General features: G+C 51.3%; 1 protein-coding gene across 4 annotated transcripts in view; it reads left to right on the top strand.

Moving 5' to 3' along the window:
* Nucleotides 1-20,514, top strand: part of Prkcz (protein kinase C zeta) — a 110,679-nt gene that overhangs the window by 58,220 nt on the left and 31,945 nt on the right. For all 4 annotated transcript variants that reach the window (XM_020171441.2, XM_020171440.2, XM_074081569.1 and 1 more), the window contains 3 exons: nt 12,337-12,422; nt 18,874-19,005; nt 20,202-20,283. In XM_020171441.2, coding sequence (XP_020027030.1) covers nt 12,337-12,422; nt 18,874-19,005; nt 20,202-20,283 — 300 coding nt within the window. The remainder of the gene's footprint in view (nt 1-12,336; nt 12,423-18,873; nt 19,006-20,201; nt 20,284-20,514) is intronic.

The raw sequence follows: 20,514 nt of genomic DNA, 5'->3' as shown, positions 1-20,514 counted from the left end.
TGTCCATCTCCTTGTTGTTCCATTGAAGGTAATCTTTCTTTTCCCTCTGGCTTCTTTTTAAATTTTCCATGTCCTTCTGTTTGCTCAGCTTTGGGAAGGAGAGGGAGAAATACTGAGTTTATCCTAATTGAGGTTGAGCCTTTTGAATCTGGGGCATGATGTCTTTTTGTTTCTTTGGGAAAATATCTACCATTCTCTTTCCCAGTACTGCTTTGTCCTCTCTTTTGTTCCCTCAGAACTCCCTGCCTTACACCTTTTCACTATATCTTCTTGTCTCATGTCACCTCTTATCTGTGTCCTCCATCCTGGATCTTTTTTCCCTCTGTGCTCCACTCAGAATTTTTTTCAATTGATTTATTTCAACTAATCTACCTACAGATTTATCTCCTAATGTATTCCAATTACTGTATTTTTTTACTTGTAGAATTTTTATTTGATTATTATTATTATTATTATTATGTCACTGGAGTTTGAACTCAGGGCCTCATGCTTGCTAGGCAGGTGCTCTACTACTTGAGCCACTCCACCAGCTCTTTTTTGTGATGAATTTTTTTGGAACTATTTGCCCAGGTCTGGCTTCAAACTGTGATCCTCCTGGTCTCTGCCTCCTGAGTAGCTAGGATTACAGGCATGAGCCACAGGCACCCGGCATTTAATTCCTCTTTAATAGATCCAATTCACCAGTGAAATTCACTCATTTCATTTATCTTTGAAACATATTTTGGGTATATGAATCTCCTGTAAGCTGTTTCTGTTTGCTGTTTGGTCATAAGCTCCTGTTTCTTGGCCACCTGGTAGCTCTCAATTGAATATCTGGTGCTGTGTTTGAGAAGCTGCAGGAGCTCTGGCGGGCTTGTCTTCCTCAAGAAGAGATCTGACTGTAGGGGAGAGACAGTGTGGACCGATCCCTTGGTTCACTTGGGTCTGGTCTTTTTCTCATTTCATTTCACATTAATGTGAGGATGTTTCTTACAGTTTAGACAGAGGAAGTTCTGGGTTTGCCAGGACCTCAGTATCCCTCCAGCCTTGGTGTCTCAGCACCATGAATTGGCCAAAGTTTCTGCCTGGCTTTTTTGTTTTCACCAGCAAGCTTCACACTCTGTGCTAGAATTACACTGCGGCTCTGAGATTCCCTCCCTCCAGGTCCTGACAGGGGTGTGGCACAGGCGGAGCGTCACACCAGAGGGTCATTGTCAGCATTGCCGTTTTGGCTTTATATGGGGGTCTCACTGTTGCTTAGACTCTCCTCAAACTCTGGGGCTCAAGTGGCTGGGACTGGAATAGCGCTCCAGTGCACCTGGCTTATCCTCAGCCTCAAGGTCTTGTGGATTTGTCTTGCAGGGCACTGGACCTGCTTGGGACTCAACACCCCTTCCTTCTTTCCTTTTCTTCCCTTGGAACGGGAAGAATGGACGTCTGTCCTGTGCCTGCCTACTGTCTTATTCTGGGAAGCACATAGCTCTTCTGGTCTTGCAGGTTCCTGGCTGGAGAGGAATGTCGCTGAGGTGTCTTTCTCATCTGGAGTCTTTGTGTGTGACTTAAGATGACCCAGGGGTGAGCTAAGACTTGAGGTTGTCAGGGTGGAGTGAGGGTATTTTGCACATGCAGATGTGAGTTTTGGGGATCTTGGGTGGAATTGTCTCCAGTTCATCTGTTGAAACCCCATCCTCACTGTGATGAGATCCTCGGAGATGAAGCTTTGGCAGGCAGTGGGGTCAGGGTGTGTGACCCCAAGCTGGGATTAGTGTTCTCGTAAGAAGAAGTGCCACTGAATTCTCTCTTGCCCTTTCTCCATTGTGTGAGGACACCCTGAGAAGGCAGCTGTCTGCAAGCCGGGAGTTGGCCCTCCCGAGAGTTCAGTTCAGCAGCCCTTGTTCTGACTTCCAGCCTCCAACCCTGTAAGAAGCACACATCTGCTGTCTGTGTAAGCCCCGCTCTGTGCACTGGCTGGGCCACCACAGCTGACCGAGCAGTGTGCGTTTTGCTCATCTTGGAAGCCCCGAGCTCTGGAACTCTGTGTGACCTTGATCAGCAAATGCCCCACAGCATGGGGGGCCTGGGGCTCGGGCCTCTCTGACACCTCTGCACCCCACCCCTCCAGCATGGCTTGTGGGACTCCCACTAACTCCATCCCCCTTTCCCCTCTGACCATTTTCTCGGCATTTCTTGGCACCACTCCACATCATGGTTCTAAGTTGCTTCTCACCAGCAGTGCTTGTCATTGCAGTCTGGTTTGTGTGACTGGACATCACTGGCATTGGTGTATGCTCACAGCCTCGGGCTCCTGAGCTTTGGCCTCAGCCTTTGGGTCTGTTTGAGGGTTGAGTCCAGTCCTCTGGCCACATGGAGTGGGCAGTGATGTGCCCAGGACGCTCACGTGTTGTGTTTGTTTAGTGAATCCATACAGGAAATTCTCTACGCAGACACGGGTGGTGCTCATTATGAATTTATTTGCAACTGATTACTTAGAGGTTGATGTACGCTTTTTCATAGGAAATGTGAAAACGCTGGTAAGCCATTTCTAAAAACTTAACGCATATCACAACAAATGGGTCTCCTTGTAATCACAACTATTGTTAACAGCTGAATATTGTAAAGTACTGAACAGTCACAACCTTTATGATGGTATTTGGTGACAAAGAGACCTTTGATGAGTGGACCTTGGGCCCAGGCTTCTGTGCTGGCCGCTGGTCAGAGCAGCTCCTCACACTGTTCCCAGGACCTTTCTTTGCTTAAGCATTTTTCGTAAGACTGAGAGACGTGATCCCTTGATCCCTTCTCTGTGGGTGCTGGCCTGTTTTCCATTCCTCTTCCTATGAGAGTAAACCCGATCATTTGAACAGGCTCGAACCTAGATGAAGACACAGTGCAGATTTTCAAGGGCAGGGCTGCCCAGGGTCCTTCCAGCAGCCATGTCATGCCATGGATGTCCAGCAGGGGGCCCACGCGATCTGGCCCTGCCTCTATCTATGCAGGAATTTCTCCTTGGAAGGAGCCAGCCAGGTTGTCCAACACCAGCCTCGGGTTTCTTCCTTCCTTCCTTCCCTCGTACAGTGGAGTGGCGTTCCAAGATTTGTTTCTCTGTTCTCCCAGATGGTAACTCAGCTTCCCCCAGTCTTTGCCGTGACAGCCTCAGAGAGCACATCCAAGATGCCCACTTGGTCACTGTGGAGGGCATCTGCAGGCAGGTGTATTCCTGCAGGTGGGGCTGTAGGGGGCCAGAATGTGTGACCTGCCACCTGGTGTGTCTCCATACAGCTCCTGTTCCCACTCACACCAAGTCCCGTGTCCGTTTCCTTGGCAGGGGGGACTTTTCCTCAGTTTTATAATTTTATATTTACACATTTTGGCTTCAAAACCAGCCTGCAGCACGATGGCTACAGTTGTTCAGTCTGTCCATCCCATGGTGGTTCTGTCTGTCTGCCCCACAGTGGTTCAGTCTGGCAACAAGGGTCTTTGTGTTGCTTTGGTGTCCCCTTGGGTGGATACAGATGCCACCAATGGGTTGTTGTGGCTTAAGGCAGTGGGCAGTGTACCCCACAATGTGTCCAGAAGTGGGCAGTGCCCCGAGGGTGGCCAAGGCTTACCCCGCCTTCTCCTTGTCCATCCTGAGTGTGTGGCCACTCTGGCCACCTCTGCCATACCCAACCAGTCAGAGCAACCAGCAGTCCCCCCTTCAGCCTGACTAGACCATCTTGAGCTTAGGCCTGAAAGGCTCATGACATCACTGGGAATGCTGTTCTCAGATTGGTGTGGACCCCAAAGGAGCAATCTCCGGCTAGGGTGGGCAGGAGCACCCGTGGGTGTGAAGGTGGACTTAGAGGCAAAAGCATGGCCTTGGCAAGTGGCCTGCTCCTGTGTCTCACCTGAGAGGGAGCCTGAGGCACAGGGAAACTGGCCCACATGAACCTGCCCACCCTCACCTGGCTGTCACAACTCATGGTTTATTTTTTCTCCCCTTCCCCCACCTGGGGCTGCCATCTGGTGACCCACCTGCAGGCTGTGACCTGGTCAACTGTGCCCCTCTCTCCCCAGGTTGGTGCATCATGTCAGGGACGCTGTCTGTCTTAGCACCTGACTGTTTCTTTCTGTAGTTCTCCACAGGTCATTATATTTGTTATTATTTGACCTCAGCTCCTATACAGCAGGGGCTTCTGGCTGTTTTTCATCTTGCCCCATGTACCGGGATGCCCCAAGGTTGGCATCCACAGGCCAGTGTAGGGGCTGTGGAGGACAGAGGTTGCTGTCCCATGTTGGCCAACTCTGCCTTGGCCATTTCATTTCTGTGCATTTATTGACATCCTTTGTGGTGCTGTGGTCACAACGGGGCATTCCCTGAGCACAGCACGGTTGTGAGGAACAGTGGAAGCCTCTGTGGAAGCCAGGGTTGTGGCTGGCAGTCTCCTGCACAGCCACTGTCCCCCAGCCAGGGTTCCTGTGCTGCTTTTCGGGCTGTGTCTGTGATCATGGTATCACTCCTTACTCACCTTTCCACATATGGCCTATTTAAGTGACATTTTCAGTGGGAAAAAGCAGTGGTTAGAAACTGGAAATTCGAATTACAGGCCTGCAGTGGGGAAGCCCTAGCCTGGGGGAGGGGTCACGAGCCAGCCTTGGTTGCTGGCCCAGCACCTGGGACAGAGTCCACCCTGGCTGGCCCGACCTAGGGGTGTAGAAGCATAAACCGTTCTCATTCACAGAGTACCAGACCCTGCAGTACAGCAATGAGAACACCAGCCATGGTGAACCCACATGAGGGTCTTGTCACGCTGTCTCCATGCTCTGCCATCCCAAGATGGCCAGGGTCCTAGTGTTGAAGGCCCAGATTGGTCTGGCCACTGATGGCTTCCCGGGCTAACCCAGGCAGAGTGGGACATAGCACTTCAAACCCCAGCTCCTATGCTGAGAAGGTGACGTGGCAGCTAGATGTAGCCCTGGAGCCTTTGGTGCAACATTAGATCTGCAGGTTGGTGTCATATGCCTCCTGGCTGGGCTCCCAGAAGGGTTGGACACCTGCTGAGTGGGCTGATGCCCAGACAGCCCTCATGGCCCCTGCTCTGACCCCATTGCTATGTTCTTAGCCTTGGACCTCCAGAAGTTCTGGGACATCTCAGCTCTGTGAGATGTTATGAGGTATGTCATGTTCTTCCTGGGACAAGTTGACACGGAACCAGGTACTGAGGAAAAGGACAGGTGGGCCTGTCCTTCTGGGACTTAGAATCCAGTGGAAATCGCTGCCTAGGAAGAACCTGGCCTGGAAGTAGCAGTGCCCTCGATGACAACCAGCTGCCCAAGGACACCTCCCTGGCTCCTTGGCTTGGCTGGGCCCTGGCTGGGGACACCACACAGGTCACCGGGCTGTCTCTATGAAGTATGTGCCACATCCCAGGCACCGCAGGGCCATCCTGTGTCACTGCTGTGCTCTGGGCCTATTACATTGTGTGGCCAAGCAAACAGTGCCATGGGACCCACTTCTGGAAACCCGACACTCCTTGCTCGTCCCCAACCTGGAGGAAAGCATCGGTTTGTTTCACAGTCTGTAGATCGGAACTCAGCTTTTAAAAATGTGTTTTCCTTGCCTTGCCAGAGTGCTCAAGATGCTAGGTTGCCATGGAAACGGAGCTCATTAAAATCCCTGTGACCAGCCTAATTATAGAATTTTAGAGACAAGCAAAGAGCTCCTCGAGGTTGTCAGAGTCGAGGCTGAAAGAAAAAGAAAAGCGGCCCACACGCTCTCTGTGACTCGTTCACTGCACGTCAGCACCCGGGGAGGTGACAGGCTGAGCTCCCAGTGGGCCCGTGGCTTTGAGCCAACTCTGACTCCAGAGCCCCTTCCTCCCCAGCCAAGCTCAGCCCTGACACACATGGCCAAGACAAGTGTCTGGCCCACCCCAGGGGCCCCTTGACCTGTGCACAGAGCATTGGCAGAGTGCAGCTGGGCTGTGTCCAGACCAGAGGTCCTTCCAGCTAGCCTGGGGATCCCTCTCCATTGAGAAGGGATTGACCAGAAGGGTTCACAGCCCCCCTCACTAGTGGCAGTGGGTCCAAAGCTATCCCCAGGAAGCTCAGCATACATGTGCCCTCTGTCCCCAGTGCTGACTGTCTCTGAGGTCAGAAACGGCTGTCACCCTCTAGGCAAGTCCTGAATTCTGAAAGTGTAGCTGGCTTGCATGGGATGGGAGCTGCTGGTTCACCAAGGTCTCTAGCACCTCAGCCTGTAAGCCCTGAAAGCCTGGCTGTGTCCAGGGCACCCTGCACTGAGGGAACCTCCAAGTGGATTGTTCTGTTGGGGCAGTGTGACCATTGTAGGAACACAAGTTTATAAGGAAGATGCTCAGAAGCTGAGGAGGTCACAATCCCAAAAGAAACCACAGCAAACCCCAGTTGATGGGTGCCCCACAGGTGCTGGCCAGCCTCCTCCACACCAGCAAGGTCATTGAAAACAGGACCGAGAAGCTGCCCTAGGAGAGAGTATCCCAGAAAGACAGGACAGCCATGTGACAGCTGGGCCCCCAGTGGATCCTGGGAGGAACAAGACTGTTAAATGAAACTGAGGAAACTCATGGTGTGGACTCCAGTTTGCAGGAAGTCCCTGTAAGTTCTGACTCAGGTGGTATCCTAAGGGAAACAGGAAGATGGAACTGGGGGAGGGGGTTTGCGGGAATCTGTGGTTGTTGTGGGGTTCCCACAGGCAAACACTGTTCTAAAAATAGTTTATTAAAGGAACTTGGGGGGCCCTGACTCACGCTGAACTGATAAGAGGGCAGACACTGATCTTAATCTCAGCCTGGACAGGTGAGGCAGTGGCAAGAGGTCATCACAGGGAGGGGCACCGGGCAGGTTGCATGGGAACTGTCCCTACTAACTAATATAAATGACTAAATTATTCCAAGATAAAAATGCAGCAAAGGTATTTTAAGATATGTGTTTTTAAAGGGAAGGGTGCCTGGCTGTCACTGTGGTTCCTGGGACTCACTCAGGTGCTGCTCTCCAGGTGAGTCGGACACCTGAGGGCTTCCTCGCTTTCACCTAGGGTGATGCAGCCCTGCTGGGCGCTACCTTCCTGAGGCCTTCTGCATTTCTAGGCAGGAAGGAAGGAAAATGGGAAACCCTGTGCCGCCCAGGCTCCCCTGGAGGCCTTGTCTTAGTCGTGGTACACCAGAGAAAAACCAAAAGGAAGTGGATGAGCGAAACAGACCCACTGTAAGGCCTCGGCTCCCTCCAAATTCTGCAGGGTGTGGTGGCAGGCTGGGGTCCTGGGAAGGAGCCATGCTGCAGGTGAAGTCCAAAGCCATGGACTGCCAAACTCCCTCTTGCTCTGACTAGATGAAGCCCACCCACCGTAGGGAGGAATCCGTGGACTCAAAGTCCATGGATTTCAATGTCAATCTCACCCATACGCACCCTCACGGAAACATCCAGAAGAATGTTTGGCCAAATAGTTGGCATTATAGCCCAGCCAAATGGACACATGAGCCTAACAGGTCCACCGCTTGTCAACTTGGCACCCATGTGCATTTCCTTAAACCACTCTTGGTTCCCAATAAAGACAATAACAAGGTCATACTCCCACCCAACAGGACAGTTCCACAGCACACCAAGCCTTTCCCAGAGGAGGACCAGGGTTGGTCCTTCTTACCAACCTCAGTAGATGGGATGTGCCCCATTCCCTGCACGGCCTTTGCTCACTTTGACCCTACTTCTCTTCATTTTCCTCTCACATTCGCAGCTTTGCTTTCTGGAGAGGGGAAGGTTGTATTGTGCCTGAGTTTCCACCCACCCTGACCTGAGTCCTGAATCCTGAGTGGAGGAAGAGCAGAAGACACTGCTTGCTTCTTGCAGAGAGCAGGGGTTTCTTTGCAGACTCTGAACTCCTGTTTCTGTTTAAACATCTGATAAACTTTGTTTGAAACCAAATTCAGCACCTTTTCCTCCTCTCCCCAAATAAAGTTCGAAGTGAATCTTAGTCCATTTTGCATTACTACAACAGAGTGCCTGAGACTGGGTACTTTATAAAAAGCAGGGATTTACTTTTCACCATTCTAGAGGATGGAAGTCTAGAGTTGTGGTGCCGGCACCTGGTGTGGACCTTGTCCGAGGTGGAGAGCGAGTGGCACAGGGGAGACAGCAAGTGTACTAGCTGAGGCTCTCTTCCATTGTAAAGTTACTAATGTCATTGCAGGGGGGTGGAGGAGTAGGGCTGACCTCATCTCATCTGATTGAGTTTCCAACCCACTTAAACTTTTGGAGGACATGCCTAAACTGTAGCAGAATCTGTAAAGGCCATCCATAAATTAGGTGGCCCAGCTACTCAGGAGGCGGAGACTGGGAGGATCAAAGCTTAAGGCCAGCCCAGGCAAACAGTTCACAAAACCCCATCCCAACCAATAAAAACTGGGTGTGGTGGCTCACCTGTCATTACAGCTACATGGGAAGCATAAATAGAAGGGTCACTGTCCAGGCCAGCCCAGCCTGACCCTTGTGAGGCTGTATTCATTGCTAGACAGACACTGTACTGCTTGAGCCGTTCCTTCAGTCCTTTTTGCTCTGGTTATTTTGGAGATAGGGTCTTGCTTTTTTCTCAGGCTGGCCTGGACTGTAATCCTCCTGTTTTACACTTAACTGCCACGGTTGGAATGACAGGTGCCAACTACCATGCCCAGATTTTTTGTTGTTATTGTTCAGATGGGGGTCTCAGGACCTTTTTTCTTTCCCCTCTAACCTGGAACTGAAGTCCTACTGATCTCAGTCTCCTGAGTAGCTTGGGATGGTAGATAGGTACCACTGTCTTCAGCTATTGGTTGAGATGGGGGTCTTACAAACTGTTTCCCCAGGCTGGCCTCAAACTGTGATCCTTCCGATCTCAGCTTCCCAAGTAGCTAGGATTATAGGTTGTGAGCCACCAATGCCTGGCTATGATTTGACTTTTGATGTTTGGAAGATATGACTGAGTCATTGCACACAGCGGAGACGACCGATGTCTATTGAATACCCACACATCTGTTGTTTATCTCTTCTCTCCTCTATAGACCTTGGTATTTTGAAACATGTCTTTTGGTTTTTTGAGATAGGGTCTCACTGTGTAGCCTATGCTGGCCTGGAATTCTCAGTCCTCCTACCTCAATCTCCCAAGTGCTGGGATTGCAGGCATGAACCACCATGCCCAGCTTTAAGCATTCTTGGATACTTCTCTAAGCCCGTACATGAGTTTATCTTAGATCTCAATCTAGGCGCGGTGGAATTATTGGGCCACGAGAGCAAACATTCCTCTTTACAAACCAGTTCTGGGGCTGGCTTAGCCCCTCTTCAGGAGCACAACCGATTCTAGATGCTCTCCATCCTCGATGGTGTGGGGGACTATGGGAGACTAGTCTGGCCAATTCCTGGTGTGTGAAAGGATCTCTCAGGTGATCTTGTAAATGTCTCCAGTTTCTTACAAGGTTGAGACTGTCCTCCTCATTGGCTGCTGTGTGTGAAATGCCTGTTCTTTTCTTTTGTTTGTATTCCTGTTAACTTTTTTTTGTTGGTCTGTAGACATCCTTTAGCCAAAATCACAGCTGCTAAGCTTTGCCACCTGAATGCATGGATCACCTAGTGTGTGTGTGGCTTGTCCTCACTCCAGGTCCTGTGGTAGCCCTGCACTTGGGTTGCTCAGATGTGTCCCCTTCCCCTAGAGTTTCCCCTTGGGTTGTTCTCCCTACATTTTCTTCTAGAAGAAAAAAGTCTTCTCCACTGCTTATGCTCAAGTCCTTATTTTCTGGAGAGCCAAATGTGCGTGTGGTGTGAGGCATCTCAGTCCATGCAGGCTGTTGTCTCAAATACCACAAAAGCTAGTATTCTCACAGTGTGAGGCTGGAGGTCCTAACATGGCCTTCTCACATGTCCTCACATGGTGTAGAGCAAGTTCTACTCTCTTCTTTTTGTTTTTAAGTCAATCAATTTTATTTAAGGTTTTGTCACATGTTACAATTGGCTCCCTACACATCAAGGTTACCTGTAAAGCTGAAGTTTTGATTTCTGTCTTTAAGATAGCCCTTTTAAAAAAAGGGCTTAATGAAGTCATCCTATCAGCCCTTCATATCAAGAACATAAGACTTACACAGTAACCAAGAAAGAGTTAGCGCTGCTGCACTCAATTACATGCAAATGGTATAATGTTACATTTGTAATTATCTGGCTGTTGTAAAATCTCGTTAGCAATGAAGAAGCTATTAGAGACATCTGTGACTTGAGTTTTTTCTTTTTTCTTTATAACAGAAGTAATAGTAAAATTTATTCGAAAAGGAATATACTTTTAATAGACTGAAAGTGGGTTGCCTCTAGTTGCTAACAAGGTAGCACATAGGAAACTCAGTGGGAAAACTTCTATGCTGTGCTCTTTTCTTGTGAGGCCACTAATCCTGTATCCAGGGCCCCATCCTGTGTCCTCTGTTCACTCTTAGTACCTGCTCCGAAGCCCTGTCTCCAATTATAGCCCCTCTAGGGCTATAACACTGGGGTGTTTGGGGCACAGTGTAGTCCCATAGTGGAGTCCTGACTTTCTCACTATCCATCCTGGTTCCTTGTCCCTTTTGTGTTCCACACCCTGGGGGCTCACATGGGGTTCTCCATCTTTGTTCATCCTGCTAGGGGCTCCCTGACAGCCTCAGCCTGTGCCAGGGGGTCCGTGAGCTCCTTCATTGTAGGGGCTGCAGTTGAACTTGAAGGGTTGACTTCTATGGGATGTGCTGGGTAGGAACCAAATCGTGAGTCCTGGTTTGTCCCCATCTTGCCAGCTCAACCACCTCAGTTTCACACCCCTCTCTCTGTGTCCCCTGGTTGCTCCATGCCCTTCTCCGTCCTTCTTCAGGTATGAGGGGGCATGGGTGGCACGTGGGAGCACATTCAGGCCTATGAGCGATTGGAGCAGGGAATGGCACTGCACCAGGCTCCCCAAGGATGTGGGACGCACGTACCCTGTCCTCACGGGCAGATGCATGTGGGGCTCTCTGGGGACTCCTCATGGGCCTGGAACAGATGGTCTGGCTGCCATCCCCAGTGGTACATGCCTCCCCTGATTCCCAGGCCTGAAGCCACAGGTGGGTGAAGTCGAAAGGGACAAAGGCCAGTGCCCTCCTCCTGGTGTCCTGGTGTTTCATCTGAGGCTACAACCATTGAGAGTCACCAGGTGACACTCAGCCTGTACCAAACCCCAAGGCACACTTAGAGGGCATCAGAAGTCACAGTAGAGCATACAGAAGGACTGGGGTGAGTCCAGCTGCCCCCATCTATGGGGCCTGTGTCTCTCCCCAGCTCCCAAAGGAACCTCAACTTCCTGGCTCCTCACTGAATCTCCATTTAAAGGGAGAGAAGCAGGTTTTGTCATCGTTGTGACCTGATTTCAGCAGTTTCCAGCCAGAGCTGGTAATTTGCTTGTTTTAAAAACATTCTGTTACAGTTTCCACCTTGGCCTATTCATGGCACTTTCATTAGGCTCATGAAAGTCGCTTTTGCTACAGGATTTTATAAAAGCACAAAGCTTCCCATTGTATGTGGTGTTTCTGAAGGCTTTGTCTCCACATATGTGTGAGTCAAAGGTTTGGGGCGCATGGAGTGAGAAGTATAAGACAGCAGTTGTGGTCAGAGCTTTGGTTTGTGTTTTTGAGGTGGGGTGGAAAGGTGGCCTCTCCTCTGCCATGAATGATCGAGTGATGTTTTTGGTAACTTGCAGTTCAAGTTGGTGGGTTTGGCTTTCCTTCGCCCTAAGACTTGTCAGGTTAGAGGGCCCCAGGCAGGAGCCCTGAGGCCTGCAGACCAGGTGAGTCACTGAAGTGATGCTGGTATACTCAGCCTTCTAGGCTGACCGTGGACTCCAATGTGGCTGGGGTGGTTTTATGTAAATACCACAGCCTATTTGAACCATGTCCCTGGGTGGGAAAGGGCCTGGTTTTCGTGGAGCTGCCCAGAGGGAAGGAAAACAAGCAGGGATAGCAGGGCTTGGAACCGAGTCCATCTAGTTGGGGAGTGGCCATCCTCACCGCTAGACTCCGCCTGCCCTAAGAGACGCCCTGTCCCCCTGCTGAGGCCTGGGGCTCCTGATCCAATTGCCGCCCTCCCACCTGGGCTGCCACCTCCAGCAGCCTTGGCTATGACAACATGAAAATCGTGAGGAGAGGCAAAGGGGAGCCACCGTTGCCTGGGGAAGCTGTCATTTCAGCACTGGCATCCTTCAGTCACAGCAGCCATAGTTCTAGCCACCTGGATGGAGATGGTCTGTCCCCGTCCTCACCCTGCATGAGGGAGCCGGGCTCTGGGCACTGGTGCTGCTTCTTGACATCGTTGTCACTTGTCCTCTAGAGTCCATCTACCGCCAGGGAGCAAGAAGATGGAGGAAGCTGTACCGTGCCAACGGCCATCTCTTCCAAGCCAAGCGCTTTAACAGGGTGAGTGGCCCTCAGGACCTGCTCCCTCTCAGGGCCTTTTTTGTGCTTCACAAAGTAAGAGGAAGCGGGGATGTAGCTTCCTGCCGCACTGCCCTGGGCTCCTTTGGGCACATGGTGAAGAGGCGGCCTGCGCCTGCAGCTCCACAGGCTATGCAAATGCTTGTTGTAGGAGCTCAAGGCTGCTCTGAGCCCCAGTTCCCCATCAGGCCTGTCCCCTGGATGAATGTGGCTGTGTCTCCAGTGTCCTTTCGCTGACCTGGTTACATAATCCTTGACGGACCTGAGAGGCCTGGCAGGCTTGCATCCTGACGTGGGATTGCTGAATGCTTCAGACGGCACAGCCTGTGTGTTCTTTAGCTGCACATGGTGCTTCCCATAGGCTGCAAGGGTCTCCCGGAACCCCAGAAATGCCAGGAAGCCCCCTAACTCCACACTGGGCTCCTGTCCCCATGCCGCCAGCCCTTCCCAGAGGACACTGTGTTTGGTTTCCTCTGCCTCTCTTTATGGCACTTTGCATTCTGTGGTGCCAAAGAGACCGGGAGGTTCTGCGGTTCTGCTGTGGCTCTGCCATGGCTCCTTCACAGTGAGGACAGGTGCCTGGGTGGCCACTGAGCCCATCCCCACTGCAGGACTCTGAATGGAGACCCCTGGTCCTTCATATGCCACTGACCAGCAAGCCCTGCACTTTCTCTGCCATCTGTCCCCATGCCAGGCAGACAGCTCCATGTTGGGCAGATACAGGCAACGAGCTGACCATCACAACGTACCCAAGGCAGCTCTGTGGCTGGGTCAGTTGCAACCTGCTGCCCCTTGGGCAGGGTGCCTCCTCTCCGTATGTCTTAATCATGCAGCATGGAGGGGAGGGTGAAAGGGACACGGGGTTTACAAGGGTTGAAGGGACATGTGTTATGGTCATGTGACAGCCACATGGAGGCTGCCTCCCATCAAGAGGGGCAAACTGCTGACACTTCGTTCCTTCACCCTCCTGCTGCTGTAACCACCTCGGCACTAGGTCTTTCTCCAATTCCCTCTGAAATAACCCCGGTGGACTCTGCCTCTTCTGGACCTCCTGGGTGGCTCTGTGTTGTCACTTGTTCCTGCTGGGCCATCTGTGTGCTCCATGTCTGTGGAGAACACACTGGCGTCCCTCCCCCACCCCCTAGGAGCTGATGAGGCAGGGCTGGGGCTGCAGGAGAAGCTCCTGAGTGATCCAGGAGGAGGGTGGAGGTCACCAGGCTCCAGGAGGGGCCTGGGCCGGTGCCAGTGAGTGTTGTCTGAAGAGGCCAGGCCTTCCTGGGGGGGCAGTGTCTCAGTACATGACCTTGGATGGGTGGCCCATGGAAGACGCCTGGGACACCCAGGATGTAGCAGGTGTGGAAGGGTCCACACGGTGTTGGGGAGCCAAGTTTGGGGGCCATCCCAGCTGCCCCTTTTCTGTGTTCCCCCATGCATGGACACAACCTGACATCCCATCGGGTGTGATCTGGGCCTAGCTAAATACCGGTTTGTCTTTTATTGCAAGCAGTGTTTGGAGGAAGGTCATTTGGAGGGCTGCAGTGGGACCAGGAAGGAATGGGATGTGTCTTCTAGGAGCCAGCAGAACTCTGGCAGCCAGGATGAGCAGGAGGGGAACTGCAGAATATATTACCTTGGAGAGGCCTGCTGTCCCCCAGAAGAAGGTGGAAGGGAGCCAAGTTGTGCTGTGGGGTAGTGCAGAGGGCACACAGGCAGGAATGAGGAAACTTGTTGCATTCCTGGGCTGACCAGCAGGGTGTGCACATGGAATTTTGCAGTGAGCCAACCAGACAGACAGGATAAAAGTCATCTGCTAAAAATGTGACATGGAAACGCCCCAGCCTTGGGGCACCCACCACACACACTCACACACATATCACACCACGCAACACACACAACATACAACATAACACACACAACCTACATACACATATCACATCACAAACACCACACACATTCTACACGCAGCACACACATATCACACACACTACACAGATACACTTCATACTAGACAGACACACACATACCACAAAACACATACGTGCTACACACACCACATACTTGTTTGTTTCTGAAACAGACACTCAGCCTAGCAGCCAGGCAGCTTCCCTCCCAGTGAACCTGGTACTGGCTTGGTGCTGGCCAGAGCAGGAGTTTCACCCATCAGAGAATCAGACAGGATTCTAGAAGCCCTATCCTGATCTTGCTGTTCCCTTCACTCTGGCTGACTGACTCGCCCCAAAGTCTGTTCCCTCACTGGTAAGACAAGCCACAGCCTGCACAGCACCAGGGACCTCTTGTTCAGTTTTTAGGAGAAAAATCTGTTTTGTAAATTGGTCCAGGTACAGACCTTGAGTCTCAGCTTCCCTTCCCAAATCAGTGAGCACAGGCTTTTCTTTTCCCTGGATGATGGAGGGAGAACCTGCTGGCAGGGTGGGGGATAGCCCCTCTGCCACAGGCCAGGTACAGGTCAAGAAGGGAGCCAATCCAGACTCAAGACTTGGTTGTTCAGGTATCAGGGAAAGCTGCAGTACATGGATACGTGCAGGCATCACCGTTTTGGATTTCCTACCAAGTTGTCCTTGGGGTCTAAATCTTGTTTCCCGCATGTCAAGTTATCTGTGCACCAGCCTTTTATGTGTGTATAGTACTTCTTGGATCACCCCCACTTTTCACTGAAAGAAGGACCTTCAAGAACTGCATGCTTGGCTCTATGGGAATCCTGCTCTATGGGCAGGATATAAAGGGGAAAGAACGCCTTTCCCCTTTATGGGAAGGTAAACGTGGGAGGTAATTCCCATGTTTTTTATTGGTGAGCCAGGGACCAACGTGAGTGGGTGTCAGCCCCTGAAGCTTGGACCTGTGTTGCACTGTGTCTTCCCTTTGGCTTCCAGAATGAAAAGATTTCGCTCTGAGAGTCAAAGGGAGCAAGCCCGCAAGTGACACTGTGGTCCTCAGCCATGTGAGGTGGAGGGGGCAGGCAGGCCCATTCGGTGGGCAGAACTCACTGGACAGAGCCTGCCTTGGGACCCCAGCCAAGCATTTCCAATAATGGAGGAAGAATCATCTTGTCAATCATGATAAGTCAACTGGTTAATATTGGCTAGGAAGGGGGTAGGGGAGGAACCAAGGCTCTTTTGCTCACATCCCAGCGAGTTGCAGGTGGGTTGAGGTTAAGAAAATTGAAAACTAGAAGTTATGCAGGTCTCCAGAGAAAATCGGGCAGTGGGGACCAAAGGGGTCTTTAGACAGCCCCCTAGACAATTCAGATTTCTGTAATTTCCAAGAAAATTAAATGTAGGAAAAAATTTTATAGCAGCTAAAACCTAGAAGGATATAAGAGATCCAAGCAATGCATATGTTTAGTATTAAGTAGCTCCTGCAGATCAGCTTTTTGGTCAATGCTAGGTCTGAGCAAGGATGTGAGTGGTTAAAGTAAGAATGTTATTGCTTACAAATGTAAACATCTGGACTCCCACAGGGAATCAAAGATGCAGGGTGCTTGCCCTGTCAGTGTCAAGGATGTTGACAGCAGTCATTGCCCAGTGTTTCTGCATGAACTGCAGAAGGTCCAGCAGCCTGGGGCAGAGTGCGCATGTGGACTCTGCCTTTTGGAAAGTGCCTAGGAGATGGAGAGCAGTGACTGTAGGATGTCCCTGTCCTGCCTCTGTCCAAAGAAAGAATCCACCACCAAAAGTTTGCAAGTGAAGGTCAGCTCTGTGCCATTTTTGCAGGAAGGCTATAGCAAGCCACCCACCCTCAGGACCTGAACCACAGAAGTTTGGTGGTCCCCCTCCTGTGGCAGCCACACAGCCCCCAGCTGGTGCACATGGGCCCCTAGTGCTGCAGGGCTGGCTGGGTGGACAGTCAGAGGGCTTTAGCCTTTATTCTGGTGGACAGAAAGGACTCATGCTTACTGGGGTCCCAGGCTAAAAATAATCTTGGGGAAGGAAAAGATGCCACCCAGGTGGACCCATCAAGGGTTTCTCTAAACTCTTTGGTCCAAACAGTTAGCAAGCATTTCCTACAAAGGACCAACGCTAATATTTGCAGTTTTTCAGGCCTTATGCCTATGTTGCTGCTAGTCAGTGCCACCATTGTGACCCAAAAGCAGCTGCAGGCTGTGTATGACTGTGGGTGTGTCTGTGTTCCAGTAAAACTTCACGTACAAAAACAGGTAATGGGCTGGGTTTGACTTACAGTTGTGGTTTGCCTACACCTAAACTAGAAAATTGGAGATAATTGAGTCTTTGGGAAGAACAGATTTGGAGGCTAGCATGACACCCATCCCTACTCTACCACTAACATAAAATGACTCAGCCATTGGCTCAGTGGCCAGATGAGAAACCAGGCAGCCGCCTGGGTACAGGAAGGAACAGGAGGGAGGAATTCTCTTCACGAGAATTTGAAAACTGAAACGGGGCCTTGAATGTACTTGTAGAATTAGAACCCTTCTCCCGCTCAGTGCGCCAGCCCAGCAGTGCCCCCACGTGGCTGGCAGAAGCAAATGCGGTTCGTCCAAGGCAGCCTGGGAGCTCCCCCAGATAAGTGAATAGCAGGAAACCACAAACACAGCAGGAAAAAGCAGATGTCCTGAGCAAGAGCCAGCAAAAACCCCAGAGAGAAGGGCTAGCCTGGTTGAATATAAGTGTTCAATATGTTTTAAAAAATTGAAATAGTTAATTGAAAATACGAGCAAGGAACACTGTGGCAGTATGTTTTATTAATTCTGAGGATAGAAACGTAGAAGTAGGCTTAGCTTTACTTTTTAATGGCACGTTTTCTTGAAGCGGTAATAATTCAATTGTAGATTTGAAATAAAGAGCCATTGGCAGTCTTGACAGCGTCCTCAAGAAGTGTGATCTCTGCAATCCATGCCGGCAGATTCAGTCTGCCCTCAGTCAGCAGTGGTCCAGGTCTGACCCTGTCCCCCAAGAAAAGGACACCTAGAAGCATAAATTTGTCCCTAAATATTTTCCAAGTGTCACAGGTTAAAATGCTAAGTGGTGGCATAGACAAAAGGAAGCACATTAAACATGTGTCTTTTATTAACTAGTTCCATAAATGGTAACTGGAGTCCTTGGACTGTAGATGAGGAAGAGAAGGGACTTGGGTCTGAGTTGTTGGCACTCCTTACCCCAAGTCTGAACACTTGCATTGAGAGTTGCCCCTGCCCCACCCCGAGGCTGAGACTCCAATGCCTCAGTTCAGGTATGACCTGGGCCAAAGGTCCTGCGTGGGGTCCTCTAGTCCACCCTGTTCAGCCCAGTGTCGTGCCATCCCTAGGGCCCAGGGTTCTTGCTAGTCACTTGTGGGAGGGTTAGTTCAGGCAACATATGAAGACTTGGAATAAATTCTTTTTTTCTTCCCCTTGTACCAAAGTTAAAACGAATGTGTGTGTGTGTGTGTGTGTGTGTGTGTGCGTGTGCGCGTGTGCGTGCGCGTGCTGTCCGCCTTTATTGGGCACTACTGTGTGCTGGACACTGTCCTTGGTGCTAGTCATGTGACCCTGCCCAAGACAGGGGCCCTGGCTTTCTGAGTGCAGCTCTTCCTGAATGAGAATTTGGCTTCTTGCTACCTGGTGACTCGTGAGCAGGTGTTGAGTGTTCAGTCTATTTCCCTATGTGGATTCATTCAGCCTGTTGTGCTCCTTTGTATTCTTAATTCAGAAGTCATTTGAGGCACTCTGAGAAGAAAGAAACGTGTGAAGGGTGATAAAAAGGGACAGGAGTACCTCAGGGAGTTACACCCCGGACAGTTCTAAGTGGGGATCCAGGTTCCTGTTGGTGGGGACAGACGCCCTATAACTGGGAAGGTGACATTGGATCCTGGGTTGTGAGTGTATGATTAGGTTCTGGACAGTTCTTTCTCGTGCATCTTGTAAAACCCAAAGTCAGGGAAGCATCAGCAAACAAGCTGGCAGTTATCAATTCCAGATCAGTGTGAAGCATGGGAACAAGAATCATTTAAAACCTTGAGAAAAATATTGAATTAAAAAAGAACTAACATAATCACAAACTGCCCTCTAGCAGGTCAGTTGTCACAAGTGGAATGTCAGTGGTTACCTTCTGGAAGAAGGAGGTAGTCGGTTTGGATTTGGAGGAGAGTCCAGTGGGCTGTGTGACCTAAACAAAACCAGAGCCCCCGGCCCCTGCAAGCAGGGGGATCTTACCTGAGTCAGGGTCCCATCACGTCTGCCTCTCATGCAGAGCGGGGCTCCAGGCCTCTTCCAGCCTTGGGATGAGCCTAAGAGGGAACCATGGAGCTAGGGTGAGCCTGGAGATGAGGAGGCACCAGGCCCCCTCTTGCCCTAGCCAATACTGTCTTCTGAAAGAAACGGCAGAAGCGCGTCCGCCTCAGCTCTAACTGGGTCCTTAGTGTGGCATGGGCTTCTGGGAGAGCCGGCACCGGCCTGACAGCTGCTGTCCGTCTTCAGAGAGCGTACTGTGGCCAGTGCAGCGAAAGGATATGGGGTCTCGCGAGGCAGGGCTACAGGTGCATCAACTGCAAGCTGCTGGTCCATAAACGCTGCCACGCCCTCGTCCCGCTGACCTGCAGGAGGCATATGGTGAGTCAGGGCCCTGGGGATGGGGCCTGGGCAGGGGACCAGCTCCAGCCTGTTGTCCAAGCTGAATGTGGTGACCCTCAGTCCTTGTCTGTTGAGGGGTGCCATGATACTGTCCCTGTCTCCAACCAGACAAGAAGAGGGTCCCTGTGTGCTGCAGAGTGGTGACCTAGGCCATATCTGGGGTAGAACACCTCATCCCCAGCCCCCACAAACCCCTGGCATCCTCAGGAAGCCTCCAGCCTCCTCTGCGAGGTGGGGATGGGAGGGTGGTGTTCCTTTTACCTGGTCAGGGAGTGGCTCTTGGGGTTCCAGAGGTGGAAGCTGGGTCTGCCTGCCACTCTGGGGAGCTCTGAGCAGCAGATGGGGGACAGCACCCTCCTGCCACCATTTCTGAACATTTGCACTTTAGAGTCCTGGTCCACTGACGTCGTTAACCAACTTTTCCATCACTCGAGCTTCCAGCTGGCCTGCCTTGTCTCTGAACCATGCAGTGGGTACCTGGGCTGGGTGTGAAATGCTTCTGCGCCCTGTTGATGTCTGCCACCACCATCCGGGCCACAGTGCCTGGGAGGGTTGGCTCACTGCATCTCCTTACAGTGTGGGAAAGAGCGATGCCTCTGGAGGGTCACACCCATACTTCTTCCCAAATTAGAACAGAGTCCAGATCCAAGTCTCAGCCCGATATTGCCAGAGTGCAGGGGCACAGGGTACAGCCTGGTGCTGGGGTGAGTTGGCACAGCCTTTCTAGGGGTCCTTTCAGCCCCTAGCCAGAACTATGAAGGTGCACATGCCCTTTGACCCCATAGATCCATGCTACAGTAAGGAAATAAGAGACATGGCCACTTAGAGCTGAATGAGGCCAGTGCTTAAACCCTAAATGTCCCCTCTAGGAGCTGTTTCCATTATGCCACCACCTGCACAGGACCCCAGGCACCCATAGCAGGCTGCTCGGTGTCTGATGGCTTAACCATATGTACACGATGCAGCGTGGGGGGGGTGGGGCATGCATTGTAAAAACCTGTTCTGCAAAGCACAGGCCGAGATGCCCACAGCTGCAGTAGTAATGTTTATGTTTTATATTTAGTACAATAACCTGGAAGTTGTACTTACACAATATGTTACCATGCATATGTTACATTGTGTCCTCATGGAGTCTTGAAGCTGCCTCATCACACCCACTGCCATTTGTCTGGCAGGATTCTGTCATGCCTTCCCAAGAGCCTCCAGTAGATGACAAGACCGACGGTGTGGACCTTCCTTCTGAGGCGACTGATGGAAGTAGGTAGCCCTTTCTCCTGCTGGGTAGGGCCCAGGCTCCTCCATGCCCTGGAATGTCTTCTGTTCACCTCCCTCCCACCTTCTCTCAATGTGGGCAAGCGTAGCTGCTTTCCTGCAGTGCTGGGGTTAGTACTCTGAGGGGTCTCCCCTCAGTACCCACCAGAAATGGGTGAGGTAGTGGCTTTACTGGTGGCCACTGGGCAATGATGTCTCCACGAAGTGCTGCCATGG

The sequence above is a fragment of the Castor canadensis genome, chromosome 7 (assembly GCF_047511655.1).
Source record: "Castor canadensis chromosome 7, mCasCan1.hap1v2, whole genome shotgun sequence".
Lineage (NCBI taxonomy): Eukaryota > Metazoa > Chordata > Mammalia > Rodentia > Castoridae > Castor > Castor canadensis.
Note: the sequence above shows the minus strand (reverse complement) of the source record. Positions and strands in the feature narration are given on the sequence as shown.